The 12,960-nt window shown below is 43.5% G+C and overlaps 1 protein-coding gene across 1 annotated transcript; it reads left to right on the top strand.

Moving 5' to 3' along the window:
* Positions 1-279: 279 nt before the first annotated feature.
* On the top strand, positions 280-11,304 carry C4bpb (complement component 4 binding protein beta). Its single transcript, XM_052201161.1, has 6 exons — positions 280-1,364; positions 1,884-2,054; positions 2,970-3,146; positions 3,725-3,818; positions 10,471-10,597; positions 11,145-11,304. The coding sequence occupies exons 1-6, from the start codon at positions 1,313-1,315 to the stop codon at positions 11,298-11,300; spliced, it is 777 nt and encodes a 258-aa protein (XP_052057121.1). The 5' UTR covers positions 280-1,312; the 3' UTR covers positions 11,301-11,304.
* Positions 11,305-12,960: the final 1,656 nt, after the last annotated feature.

Below are 12,960 nucleotides of genomic sequence, written 5' to 3'. Positions count from 1 at the left end.
CTTTCTTTCTTTCCAACAGGCCAAAAGCAGAAGAATGCTTCCTCAGACACTTGGATTTCTCATTCTTTCTCTGAAGTATCCCCCAGCCCCATGCAGCTGTTGTCAAGGTCCATTGCACACTACAGGACTGCATTTCTTCCTCCTCACCGCCTTCTCTTGGCAGCAACCAAGGCCTGCAGCCTTACCTGCTCTGTTGTTTTCCCTCGGAACTAATAAAATTCTTCACAAGTTTCCCGATGATTCAGTTTTAAAATTCCTTTTTATCAATTTGACTAAGAACCCCAAAAGAAACTCTCAGTTCCCCAACAATAATTGGATTTCTGTTCTTCAGTACTGACACAGTCCTGGGGGAGCTAACATCTGGAAGCTGATCTGGTCTGGATGAAAGTACTGTGGCATGCAAAACAACGCTGCTTTGGCTCGCTGAAGGCTGGGCCCCAAGCAAGGTCACTGCTGCCTCCAAGGAAGATTGTTATCAGAGTTATTCATAATGAGCTGTAGCTACAAACATAGACACCAGTTCAGGATAGGTGTTTAGGCTGAGCCATTTCTGATTCAAGATGAAGACTCTCATTCCTTCTAGCAACAATATTTAAGTTATTCCAGGACACTGGGACATTAAAACAATAGTCTACTGTCCATGTAGAAATGACCACTCCATAAAAGCCCCTTCAGATGCTTCTTGGTACACATTGCCTCTCTATTGTCTTGCCTACTATGGCTGTCCTGAAGTGTGTCTATAAACTCAACTGCTTTCTTCTGTCTTTGGTGCATTCTTTCACAGCCTGCGTATCATCTGCCTGTTAATACTATCCCTGGCACAGAAGAGAATCTAGAAAAGTGGGGAGGAAGTGACACTCGGTTTGGTCTTTGCTGGGAAAGTACCATTGATCGGCACCCTGACTGTCCTCTAAGCTGGAGAGAGCCGTAGGCGGTGAACTGCAAACACTGGAGATATTGACAGAAGTCAAGGTCGTGGAGGACTATTTGGCGAAAGCCTGTTGGGCAAGGATAAACCTGCAGTCTAAAGCAACTGGTCAACCGACTCGCATTTCAGAGTCTGGGAAATTACTTAAGATTTTCATTCTGACAGCTCTTTAATCATCATTTTTGTGGTTGCAAAGCCACTGTATATACTGTTGTATTTCTGTTATTCTTCCCTATTACAGGGTAGACTTTCTTTTTTCACATTTGTTCCAAGGGGAAATGTAACTCCTTAGAAGGAACTTGTTTTGATCTGAAGTGTTTTGAAGGATGCTTTTGACTGATATCAGGGGTTAATTCCATCGTGGGTCAAGTCACTGCTCACCAAATGCTTTGTTGGATTGTGTGCTGTCTGATATGGCTGATTTCTGCCTTAGATGGTAAGTGTGATTTCCGTACAAGATATGTCAATTTGTGAGTTAAGAGGCATTCTGTATAGGGTTTTAATGAAATTTATATTTATAATATTTATTGAACATTCTCAAGTAAGGTATATGCTCTATACTCATTGTGAGCTTAGTATACATCGATGACAATCTTGCTCCCTGCGATGGGTGGTCATTTCTGACTTGCTCTTCTCATTCTGGGATTCCCAGAAGTGACAGTTTCAAAGTCCTGAGATGTCAACTATTCAAGATTCTAAGACTGAAACACGAGAAGGAATTGCGTGTTCTGGAAAAGATATCTTGTAGCTGAATTTAAATACAATACCTATTATCTGTTTGGAAATGTAACTTTAGAAATTCCTGGAGAATGAGAGATGGGGATTCACATCCAATGGAAGAGTTAGGTTCAGAGTCAGGATTAGACCAGCAAAGACTTGGAGGGAGGACTCAGTGGTGTGTCTTTGCAGCTGGTGCTGATGCCAGATGGTCCTGTTTTCCTTTTCCTTCCAACAGGGAGCTGTTCAGAACCTCCTCCAGTGGACAATAGTGTATTTGTTGGAAAGGAAACAGAAGAACAGATTCTGGGAATTTACCTTTGTATCAAAGGCTACCATTTGGTGGGACAGCAGTCTTTGGTCTTTGATCGCTCAAAGGAATGGAATGCTTCCGTCCCTGAGTGCCGGTGTGAGTTGGCTTCTTCTGTCCATAGTGTCGTCTCCTATATTCTTTTGTATCTTGCTTTCCATAGGCCACATTAAAATTGCCCATCATGTTGGTCTGGAATTTATTATGTAGCCCCTAGTGACCTGGAACGTGTAAAGGCCCACCAGTGCTAGTATTTCAGGTGCATCAACCATGCCTGGGCATGATGTAAATTATATTGTTCTTATATATGACCATGCTGTATGACAGTATTCCTGGGAAGACATGAAAAATGTCTACCCATCCCAATAAGAAACTAATGACAAGCTAAAGATAAGTATACTTTCAAAAATCCAGCTTGATAAACCCATGAGTTTATTGTGGTTCTTTGCAGAGGAGTTATAAGAGCACAAATTATTCAAGGACAGCTGCATCACCCAAAGCATTTATGAAGAGTCACAAAAGCTGGAAACCTTCAGCTTTCTATACAACTTGCAAGCAAACTCAACAGGCTGAAAAATCTTTCCCAGACCACTTAGATGGTCCGAGCAGCTCCCAGAAGTCCTTACTACTTATCTAACCTTAGGGAGGGAGGAATTTGTACATCTGGTCAAGTCCTGGAAGTTCCTGAGACTCCTTAGATGTCACTTGCTAAATCTTTTCCATTTAGAACTTCCAGAGTCTTAATGAGCCTTCTTTACAATGTCGTTGGTCTTAAGGAACTTTGGAGGAAATTTCCACAACAGACCAATACCTTTTTATCCACAGTTCTAGTTCCTTGGGATTCACTCGTCCTGCAATGGTATAGTTTGATAATAAATACCCATCCTTTTAGATTCATGTGCATCATTAAGTTCTGATTTACCATTGTTTTTATGAAGCCATACATCCTAAAGTCGAAAGTGGAACTTTTATTTTTTCCACTTTTCTTAGAGCACTGACTGTTCTCTTCTTCAGTGGGCCACTGTCCTGACCCTGTACTGGAAAATGGCAAGACCAGTTCTTCTGGGCCTGTGAATGCAGGTGACAAAATCATGTTTGAGTGCAATGATGGTTACATTCTCAAGGGAAGCAATTGGAGCCAGTGTCTAGAGGACCACACCTGGGCCCCCCCTGTTCCCATCTGCCGAAGCAGTAAGTGATGATTAGTATTGTGACTCTGGGGTAAAACTGCTTTGTGGAGCCATATTAACATACAAGCCAGAATTAAAACCCTCACCTCCTGTCTTGTTACTTCTGCTTCCCCTATGTTCCAACTTTTCCTCTCTCCTTTCTTTCTCTTCCCTCCCCTACTCTCCCAACTTCTGATCCTTCAGTTTCCATATCCTGAGTGATGGGATTATAGGTGTTCTGTCATTCCTGCTATCTGATGTTGGTGATTGACCCAGGGCTTCCTGCATGGTAGGCAGGCTCTCTACCATCTGAGCTGCACCTTCAACACTAGTTTGCTTTTCCCTGCACTCTACCAATTGGCAGCTCTACAGTGGATAGCTCCATCCTTTGGGCTCTGCCAGGTCCTTGTATCATGGGATAAGCTGGTGTAAGAGTCATTTTTATGGACAGCTATGATTTTCATGAGAAAGAACATGCTCTGGGGCTCACTTAGACTGTTGTGAAGATGGCAGACTCTAGTGTACACAGAACGTACGGAGCACTGCCCATGGATTGTACCTAGCTCTTATAAATCTCACTCCAATGCATCTCTCCCTTAGGAGACTGTGATGCTCCTGGGTCTCCTGTCCATGGCTATCTTGAAGGAGAAACATTCACTTCAGGATCTGTTGTTGCTTATTACTGTGAAGATGGGTAAGCACATGGCCTTGCAAGTGGGACAGTGCTTCACGGCTGCCTTACTTGGAGAATGACTATCTGTGTCTACCTAATCCACCTGTTTCCTATTGCTGTAGGATTCTGGCTCATTCAGATTTTGAAATCTTCTTTAGCCCACTGCTAGGTCTCTCCAGTATCCAGAAAGCAGACACCTAGCAGAGTTCCCTTATCTTAGTTGGGGTAATTACTTCTTTATTGCCATAATAAAACACCTTGACCAAGGCAATGGGTAGAGGAAGTGTTGATTTGGCCTATGGTTCCCGAGGGATAAAAGTCCATTCCTAGCGTGACAGTGGAGCATGACAACAGGTGAATGTGGCTGGAGCAGCAGGCAGAGAGCACAAGGCTTTCAACTCTCAAAGCTGTACTCTACTGACATGGCTCCTCCATCAAAGCCACATTTCCTAAACACCCCCAAACTGTGCCACCAACTGGGGATGAAGTATTCAAGTGCTGGAGACTCATGTGGAGACATCTCATTCAAAGTACCACACTAATGAAAATATTCGTTTCTTCTCAGCTATCCAAAATGTTTTCTAAATATGTTTTCTAAACAATCTGTTACACGAACCCAACGCCTCAAGAATGATGACTATGTCCAAGATACCAAAGAATGATGTTTAGATGACTATTATTATTAGACAGTCTTTGGTGGGAGCAGGCCAGGAGACAAGGTCTGCACCATGCCTACAAGCAGAGTGCTGCCTATGTAGAGGGGACAGAGGAAAACAGGGTCCTATTGCTCAGTGCTGCAGGAACGAACTCCTCATGCCTAGGCTTTGCTTCTTTATTAGGCCTTGTCCTCCTCCTCTGTTCCATTGTTTGCAAAGGAGGGAAATTACCAGTAGCTCCTCCCATGTCAGCACATATATCTATAGTCTGCAGAATACCTGCAAGAATATAGAGTTGCTGTGACTGCGTCAGATAAAATGCTTCCCCTCCTTCAGCCCATTCAGAGTTTGATGATTTCATTATCCCCTTCATTCATATATCACTCTGTATCTTCCAATCATGTGTTGAGGTACATTTAGATGTAACAGTTCCAGGATATCTTCCAACACAACAGAAGCAAGGTTAAGAGGCTTGCTAGCAGAGAGTACAGAGCACATGACCATTGGAACGACGATGAGTTTGTCTTACAATGTGGAAGACTCACTAGTTGGTAGCATTTATTATAGGTCCGGAAGATAGTATTCCATTGACTATCCACTTCTAGAACAGCCAGCCCCTCTCATTGAACTGACCAGATGAAATCACCATGATCTTTTCATCCACTGCGGGTGACTCAGGGCTAGCCCAACTATTATTAGTATGCTAAAAAACAAGTAGCCCAATAGCCCAGTGGAGGAATAGAGTCCCTGCCGCCTACTAAGGAGAAACAAGAATGTTTAATAGATACCAAAAGAGAAATGTCTGCACCACTGGGTGAGATATGTGCTATGGTGTGGCCTGTGTCAGAAAAGCTGCTAGGAGAACATTTGGTCAGGCTGTGACTCAGGAGAGAGAGAAGAGATAGATACTGCTGGGAGATGCCTTTTGTTTGTATAATATGTCCCGTTGCGAGTAATTCTTGTTACAGAGCATATTTTAATCTTAGCTCATTTTCCAAGCATGATATACATAGCAATGGTTGGGACTTTCTAGGGTTACATAAGGTTCTCTGTGGATTGCGTTACCTCAGTTTGCTCTGAGAGGAGCAAATTCCTGTCAGGTTCCCGTGCTGGCTAAAGAGACCTGTCCATTTATTTAATTCATAGTCTAAATGCTAGAGGCTTGTGTTGGGTAATTATGGCTATTGCTGCTGGCCTATTTTTTTTTCTGTGGCCTTTTAGTGAGCATTCGAAAGACTTTGGGGAGCTAAGTGGGAGTCTGTCTTTACAGCCTGATTCAGTTACTTATTCATATGCTTGATGCGTCCTGATCTTAATGCATCCTGGTTCAACTGGGTTGAGAAGGATAGATGCAAGATACACAGCAGGCCTTGGTTACCCGTCAAATGTCTCACTTCATGATCTGTAAAATGGTCTTGGCCTTCTCAGTTACCATATAGACTCCAATGAGCACTCCATGGTAGTCTTTTGGATGACTCTTCCCCTGAGCCTGGTAGAAGGTTGACATAGAGTGTTTTCCCTTAGTGTGCACTGTTGGTATCACTGAGATCATCCCCCGTATTTTAGTAAGCATGTACTATGTCTGTCCTCTAAGTCTCTGTTAGGTTGCAACAGCCTACGTGGCTTTCTGGCATGTTTGCCTATTCATCTGTGAAGGCTTCTTCAGTTTGACCAACCTCATTGTTTCTACGCCACTGTAAGTATTATTGAGCAGCAACATGCTCTAACATTACACAATCGTGTTGTATATATCCTCCTTATTTCTCGTCTCTTGTCCCCACAGTGAGTGTCTGTTAATGGACTGCCACTGACTCTGTCACTAAGGAATCCCAAATGGGCTTTGAACAAGGCCCAAGTCTTTGTGCTTATAATTAAGAGTTTCTCTTCTCACATAATTAGGATCCATACTGTGTGGAGTTTGGTCCACAAACTGCTGTAAACTTGACATCCATCAACATAAAAGCTTCCTATCCTTCAGTAGTAGGCTACTGCCCTCTGTTAGGTGTGATTTCATTTTGCTGATCCACCAATTTGTAATTGCCTCTTCCCCCTTCAGTGATGAGTGATGCTCCAACATTTCATTAGGTACAGTCACTCCTTCTGTTTGATAGTTACTGGGTGCCAAAACTGTTGAAGTTCTCTACTGAGGGAGATGTGCTATCTATCCCTTCTGTCTAAGATACTCTTACTTAACCAAAGTAGTTATCAGCACGGGTAAGTAGTCAGTATCTTGACAACAGCTTCTAGGCAAATGGGTTTTGTGGTTATTAAGACTTTGTAAGTAGTACACCATTGTTTTGCCAACAGACATATGTTAGCACCTTAGGGTATATTACCCATCTGTATATCCTGTACTTGTTCCACAGCTTGTTTTGGTTCCGTAAATGCCATGGAATGCACTTCTGTCCATTCCTATACCTCTTGGTTTATATTCCAGTTGCAGAGTAGCCTTAGGTACCAGGTATGAGATGGAAACCTTCTAGTAGTCAAGTAGTCCCACAAATTTCTATGCTTGCTTAACCGTGCAGAGAAGCAGAATACTTGTACCTTGTCTGTTACATCTGTAGTAATACTTTCGTTTTATTGTAACAGGCAAGACTCAAATATTTCATAAACAATCCAGGTCCTTGGACCTTGTCTGGATTAATGTCTTATCAGTGTAATGCAATATTTGAATAGTCTCTGGTTTGGTCCATTCTGCTAGGTCAGATATTGTTATTCCATGGCATATTGTGAGGCTGTGTAAATAACCCTGAGGCAACATGGTGAAAGTCCACTGATGGCTTTCCCAGGTAAAGGCAAATGAGTCTTGCCTTTCAACTGTTATATTGGAACTGAAGAAATCATTGGCCAAATCCAGTACACAGGACACAGTGGTGAGGATCCAGTTTGAGTGTGCTTGAGACTTCTATAGTATAACAGTATTAAGTATAGCCAGATATACCTTATTTAATTCCCAGTAACTCACTGTCTTAAGCTATGTCCTTTTTGGGGGATACCCAAGCTTTTGGGTAGAGCATGACAACAAATTAAAGGGGTTATATATCAGTTTAGTGATGTTTACCCTTCCCAACTCATGGATTGTTTCTGTGATGGTGCTTGCCATACCCTTAGAAAGCACTGGTATATGACCCTGGAGTCCATGGTACCACTGGTGTAGCTTCTCAAGATTGGCTTTTTGGCCAAGACATATTAGTTTTCTATGCACCTTAACCAAAGTTTACCATGGTAGTTAATATGTCGACTTTCACAATATATCCAGGGATTATGCCAGTAATCTTTGAGACCATATGTCCCAGTCTCAAACTGAGCACTGGGACTATTTGTCCACTGGAGCTCCCAGTTCCTGTTAAATGGTTATTAAACTTATCTGGGTATATACATATACATATACATACATATACATATACATATATATATATATGTCTCCAGTAGCTATCTGTATGGTGACTCTTTCTGTGTTGCAGGGGACAAATATGTAGCCAACTCTAAGTGAGGAGTCTGTTTCAGGAATGTGGAACCTTGGACCAAGTCTCTATTCATTGTTTTCTCCAGAACCAGAGACTCACTATACTGTCTGAGGCAGGCAATGTAGGTGACACAAGGATGTGTCATCTGGTCCAGTTGGTACCTACTGCTTTTTCAGTAATAAGAGTTGGAATATTTTCTTAAGGGAATAATTTGCAAAGTTTTATTGTCCACAATTGACTGATTGTTTTTTAAAATTGTTTTACTGCCTGACAAGTTCATATATGTAAATGATGTGTTTTGTTCATGTTCACACACCGTGTTACCTTCTCTCAGTCCTCTCTCTCCTACTCACACAAAATTCTTTCCTTTCACCAAGTTTTCCCCCCTATTCCTGTGTTGTATGGGTATGTGTCGGCCAGGGGAGAACCTGCTGATTTAACTATGGATGTGTGCATTTGGGAGACTTTCCCTGGGCCACTTTCTTTTACATTCTGAGTACAGCACACCTCCATATTTTGTCTCCATCTCCACTGAATCTGTCACTATTTGAGCTCCTTTTTTTATCTGTTGGCATAGCAACCATATGAATATCAGAGCCCATACATGACTGGAGGTTCCCAGTGCAAGATGCTATCTCTCATAACTACTGTACAAGTCATGATAAGTATCAAAAAAGTCAAAACACACATTGCATATTCATATCAAGTCCCTTTAAATATGACTGCAATTCCTCCATAGTTGTCTATATTTCCCTTGGAATGGAATGGGGATATCTTGAGAGTTGGGCCAAGTATGTCTAATGGCAGTAGTTAGCCACATCGTCAGTAGCTCCACACTTATATTTTACAGTGACTGGCTGCTTCTGCTGCTGCTGCTGCTTCTGCTGCTGCTTCTGCTCCTGCTGCTGCAGGACTAAGGAGAATGTCACTAGACTTCATGTCCCACAGTCTCATTAGGAGGCACACACTGTCTTTGTTTGAATTTGGCTCTCAGTTCCACTAACTCTAGAGGAATTGAGGGGTGCATTAGGGGGATGCAGGTATCTGGGAGCAGGCAGATTGTTGGAGTCCATATCTTCAAGGGATCTCTCTGTTAGGTCTTCTGTGTCTTGGTAGTCTGCTGTAGAATCATGCTTGTGAACATTCATGTGCCAGGTCAAGCTTCTCTGCTGGTGTGTCTTTGCTATTGACTTGTGCCACTCTGGCTTCTCTTTCTAACTTGAGCTCTTCCTGTAACCTTCCCTTGCTGATGGCTTCATTGGACTGGCCTTATTGTCATCACCGGCAGCCATGACTGCTCAAGGTTCCTTTTGCTTTCCCACAAATTATTTGTTTGTTGCCTTCAACTTGCCTAGCAGTCACTTTTGTGCTTTTGAGTTATCCATGTTCTCACAGGGTACTTCCCACATAATGGGACCATATCAAATCACATAGGTGCTTTAGGCCAGTGTGGGATTTCCCTGGCAGAACCCATGTCCACATCTAGAATCTGCTCACTCTGTCCCCCGACTCTATGCAATTCTGCCGACAAGGCCGACGTTATGGAAACTCTCAGAAGGACGGCCTGAGAGGCTTAGAGTGACAACTGTGTCAAGATACCAAAGAAAGAACTCAAAGGAGTCAATGAGCATTTGGACATCTTTTATTTTTAAGCAACCCTTGGTACCATCAGGCCAGAGAACAAGGTTCCGCAGCATGCTTACAAGCAGAGTAGCATCTATACACAGAAGGAATGGAGGGAAAATGGGATTCTAGTGCTCAGTGCTGTAGAGACAAACTTCCCACCGGCATGGCCTGCATGTTTGCCAGGCGTCTGTGCCTTCCTCCTTCGTCTCATTGTTTTCAAAGGAGGGAAATGCCCTCTGCATCAGCTCATATGCCTACAACCTGAAGAACACCTGTAAGAACAGGACTGCTTTTAGTTCCCCAGATATAGACAATGGACTGTTTCCCACAGAATCCAAGAGCAGAAACCTTAAAGAAACAAGCAAAAAAAAAATCAGAAATATATTGATTTAGTATTTAGACCCATAAAGCATTGTAATGAGGTCTAACCCTCCTGGAGATGCTCTGGTCTCCCTCCCTAATGGGTCTCCTGCCCTTTCTGTCTCTTGCCTTAATCTGGGTCGTGTGACTTTACCAGCCTTTAAGTGCCACCTCTCAGTTTCGTATTAACTCCTGTTTTTACAACTCTGATAACATATTGCTGCTCTCCTTTAACAATTCATCTGCACCTGCATCTTAGAGATTAATACAGATGCTATTCTGGATATAAATGATCAAACACTTCTTCCCTCACCCGTCTGCCCCTCTCCCTGACCCCAAGACACTGGCTCTGAAGTTCTCACTTTTCTCCATGTTATTCTGGGTTGACTCATCCTTTGGGGCTGCCCACCACTACAGGAGCTGTTTTACTTCAGAGCTGTTTTGTTAGAATGAAATAACTTAAGCAGGAAGATGGACTTGATCACGGTTTGAAACAGTAAACTATGGCTACAAACCCAGTCTCCATTCCCAAGCTTAGAAGTGTTGTTCTAACGTCTCCAGGTACAACCTAGTGGGCACACAGACGCTGCAGTGCATTGATGGGGAGTGGAACAGCTCCTATCCTACCTGTGAGCCCATTCAGGAAACCCCCAAACCAGCTGAGCAGAGTGCCCTTGAGAAGGCTGTTGTAAGTAGGGGGTGGGATCTGTTTTTTTCTTAGCTGTAGTCTTAGGCCTGACATTACTCTTGGCGTGTGCTATAGTGGATATCTACTTAATGCTGGGTAGTGTTTTTAATGGGTTAACCTTGACCTGATTACAGAAGGGGCCCCATAAGATGTCAACTCACATTTCTATGTAAGAACATTCCCACTCATCAGCATCATGACAAACACTTAACACGACCCTTTAATGGGATTTATTGCCTCATTTGGCATAGAGAACAAGGTAGACTCAGTGCCCAGCGTCTGTAAGGCCCGACTGCTGGGAGACGCTGCTTCAAATCTAGATTCCAAGACTTCCTGAACACATTTATTTTCATTCAGACTAACTTTAGCCTGTATTTATATCTGGAGAAATACTAATGATTGTATTTAAACCAGAAAATAGAAATGACTGATTGAGTTGAGGATTCGGAATCATGTGGGAATTCCCTGCGTTTGCAGCTTGCTGGTTTCAGAGTAGAGCGCTGACCCTCAGCTCCCCGTTTCTAACTTTAAGTCTTTCTTTCCCTAGCTTGCCTTTCAGGAGAGTAAGGACCTTTGTAGTGCCACAGAGAACTTTGTGAGAAGACTAAAGGAAGGTGGACTAACGATGGAAGAACTTAAATATTCCTTGGAGATGAAGAAAACTAAGATGGAGGCAGATATTTTACTAAAATGTCATAGCTAAGCAGAATGGTTAGACATACACCTATGAATAAACTGCTTCTAAAGGTGCTCGAGGGTTGTTCCTCACTGAGCTGAAAGGCAAGGTCATGTGGCCATACAGTTGACTTACTCTGTGTATGTCTGTGTGTGTGTGTGTGTGATGTCTGTGGGAATGTTACTTAGAATGTAGAAGGTATGGTGGTTATCTCCTTCAGACCAGGGTTGAATGCAGAGCTTAAGTCTCTGACTTTGTGGGGAATGAGAAAGCTTGTGTCTGATCTGACTGTGCCTCACCTGAGACATGAATGAGTGTACCTCACACGAGACATCAATGAAAGTCAGAACTTTCTAAATTTCTGAGACAAGACTTCATTCTGGAAATATATACTCACAGCAATTACATCTTTAAAATTGCCCACTGAGTCCCATACCCTGCCTGCCCCACCCTCCCCAAGCACTAAAGGTTACTGGCAGTGCTATTGGTTATTCTGACAACTTGATAAAAGCCCCCACTGATGAAGACACGCATAACTATTCAACACGGAAAAAGTCTATCTGGTACTCAGCTGGAAGCTTCACCTCTTCAGGATTGTGTGCACAGTGCGAGAAGGTGCTATCCATGCTCTCAGAAGAGAAAAGGGATCATTAACCTCCCTCAGCTCGGAACCTGCAGACTATAATAATGATCTGCATGTAATATGTGCCCATTGGTACAGTGTTAGGGGAGTAACCAACCACTTTCCAATTGGATTTAAGACCTGCTTTGTGAGATGGAACCCATCTCTGACACTGAGAAAGTGGCTAAGAACCTGAGACTAGCTAGGTAGGTCCTAGGTCCTAGAAGAAATGTACTGCTATTCTGCTAAAGGAACACAGCAATAAGATGAACTTCTAATGGTGTACTGCTATACCCATAGGTCTGTGCACCACTCAACACTCATCAGAGAAACTACTACTTGAAGTAGATGATAATTTACACAGAGGCCTACAGTTGGACAATATGGAGAGAGAGAGAGAGAGAGAGAGACTTTGGAATGTGATATCTTTATCACATTCCTACCCTTAAGACTCAGGGAGCTGTGCAGAAGAGAGCGTAGAAAGTGTGGAGAAGGCAGAGGTAGGTGGTGGTGAGTTTAAGGATACCACTTTTTTCAGACACAACAGGGAAGACATATAAGAACATATAAGTTCACAGATGATGACAGAATACCAAGACTTACACAAGCTCAAGCAGAACAAAATCCCTGTGTGGAGGAAGGAAAGTGGGCACAGGCCTGCCCTAGCTAGTCCTGATTGATAGCTACTGGGAAAGGAGAAATAACTCCTCTTCAGTGGAGTAACACTTGGTATACCAGCAGGCCCATGCTCAGGAAAGCTAGTTAACACAGATCAGATGCCGCATTCCCTTTCTCTCCTCTCCTCTCCTCTCCTCTCCTCTCCTCTCCTCTCCTCTCCTCTCCCTCCCCTCCCCCTTCCCTCTCCCCTCCCTCCCCTCCCCCTTCCCTCTCCCCTCCTTCCTCTCCCCTCCCCTCCTCTTCCTTTCTCTCATCCCCCTCCTCTCCCCTCCCCTCCCCTCCTCTTCCTTTCTCTCATCCCCCTCCTCTCCCCTCCCCTCCTCTCCCCTCTCCCCTCCCCTCCTCTCCCCTCTCCCCTCCCTCCCCTCCCCTCCCCTCCTCTCCTCT

This window comes from Apodemus sylvaticus, chromosome 12, assembly GCF_947179515.1.
Source record: "Apodemus sylvaticus chromosome 12, mApoSyl1.1, whole genome shotgun sequence".
Classification (NCBI taxonomy): domain Eukaryota; kingdom Metazoa; phylum Chordata; class Mammalia; order Rodentia; family Muridae; genus Apodemus; species Apodemus sylvaticus.
This window is presented reverse-complemented; position numbering and strand designations above follow the sequence as displayed.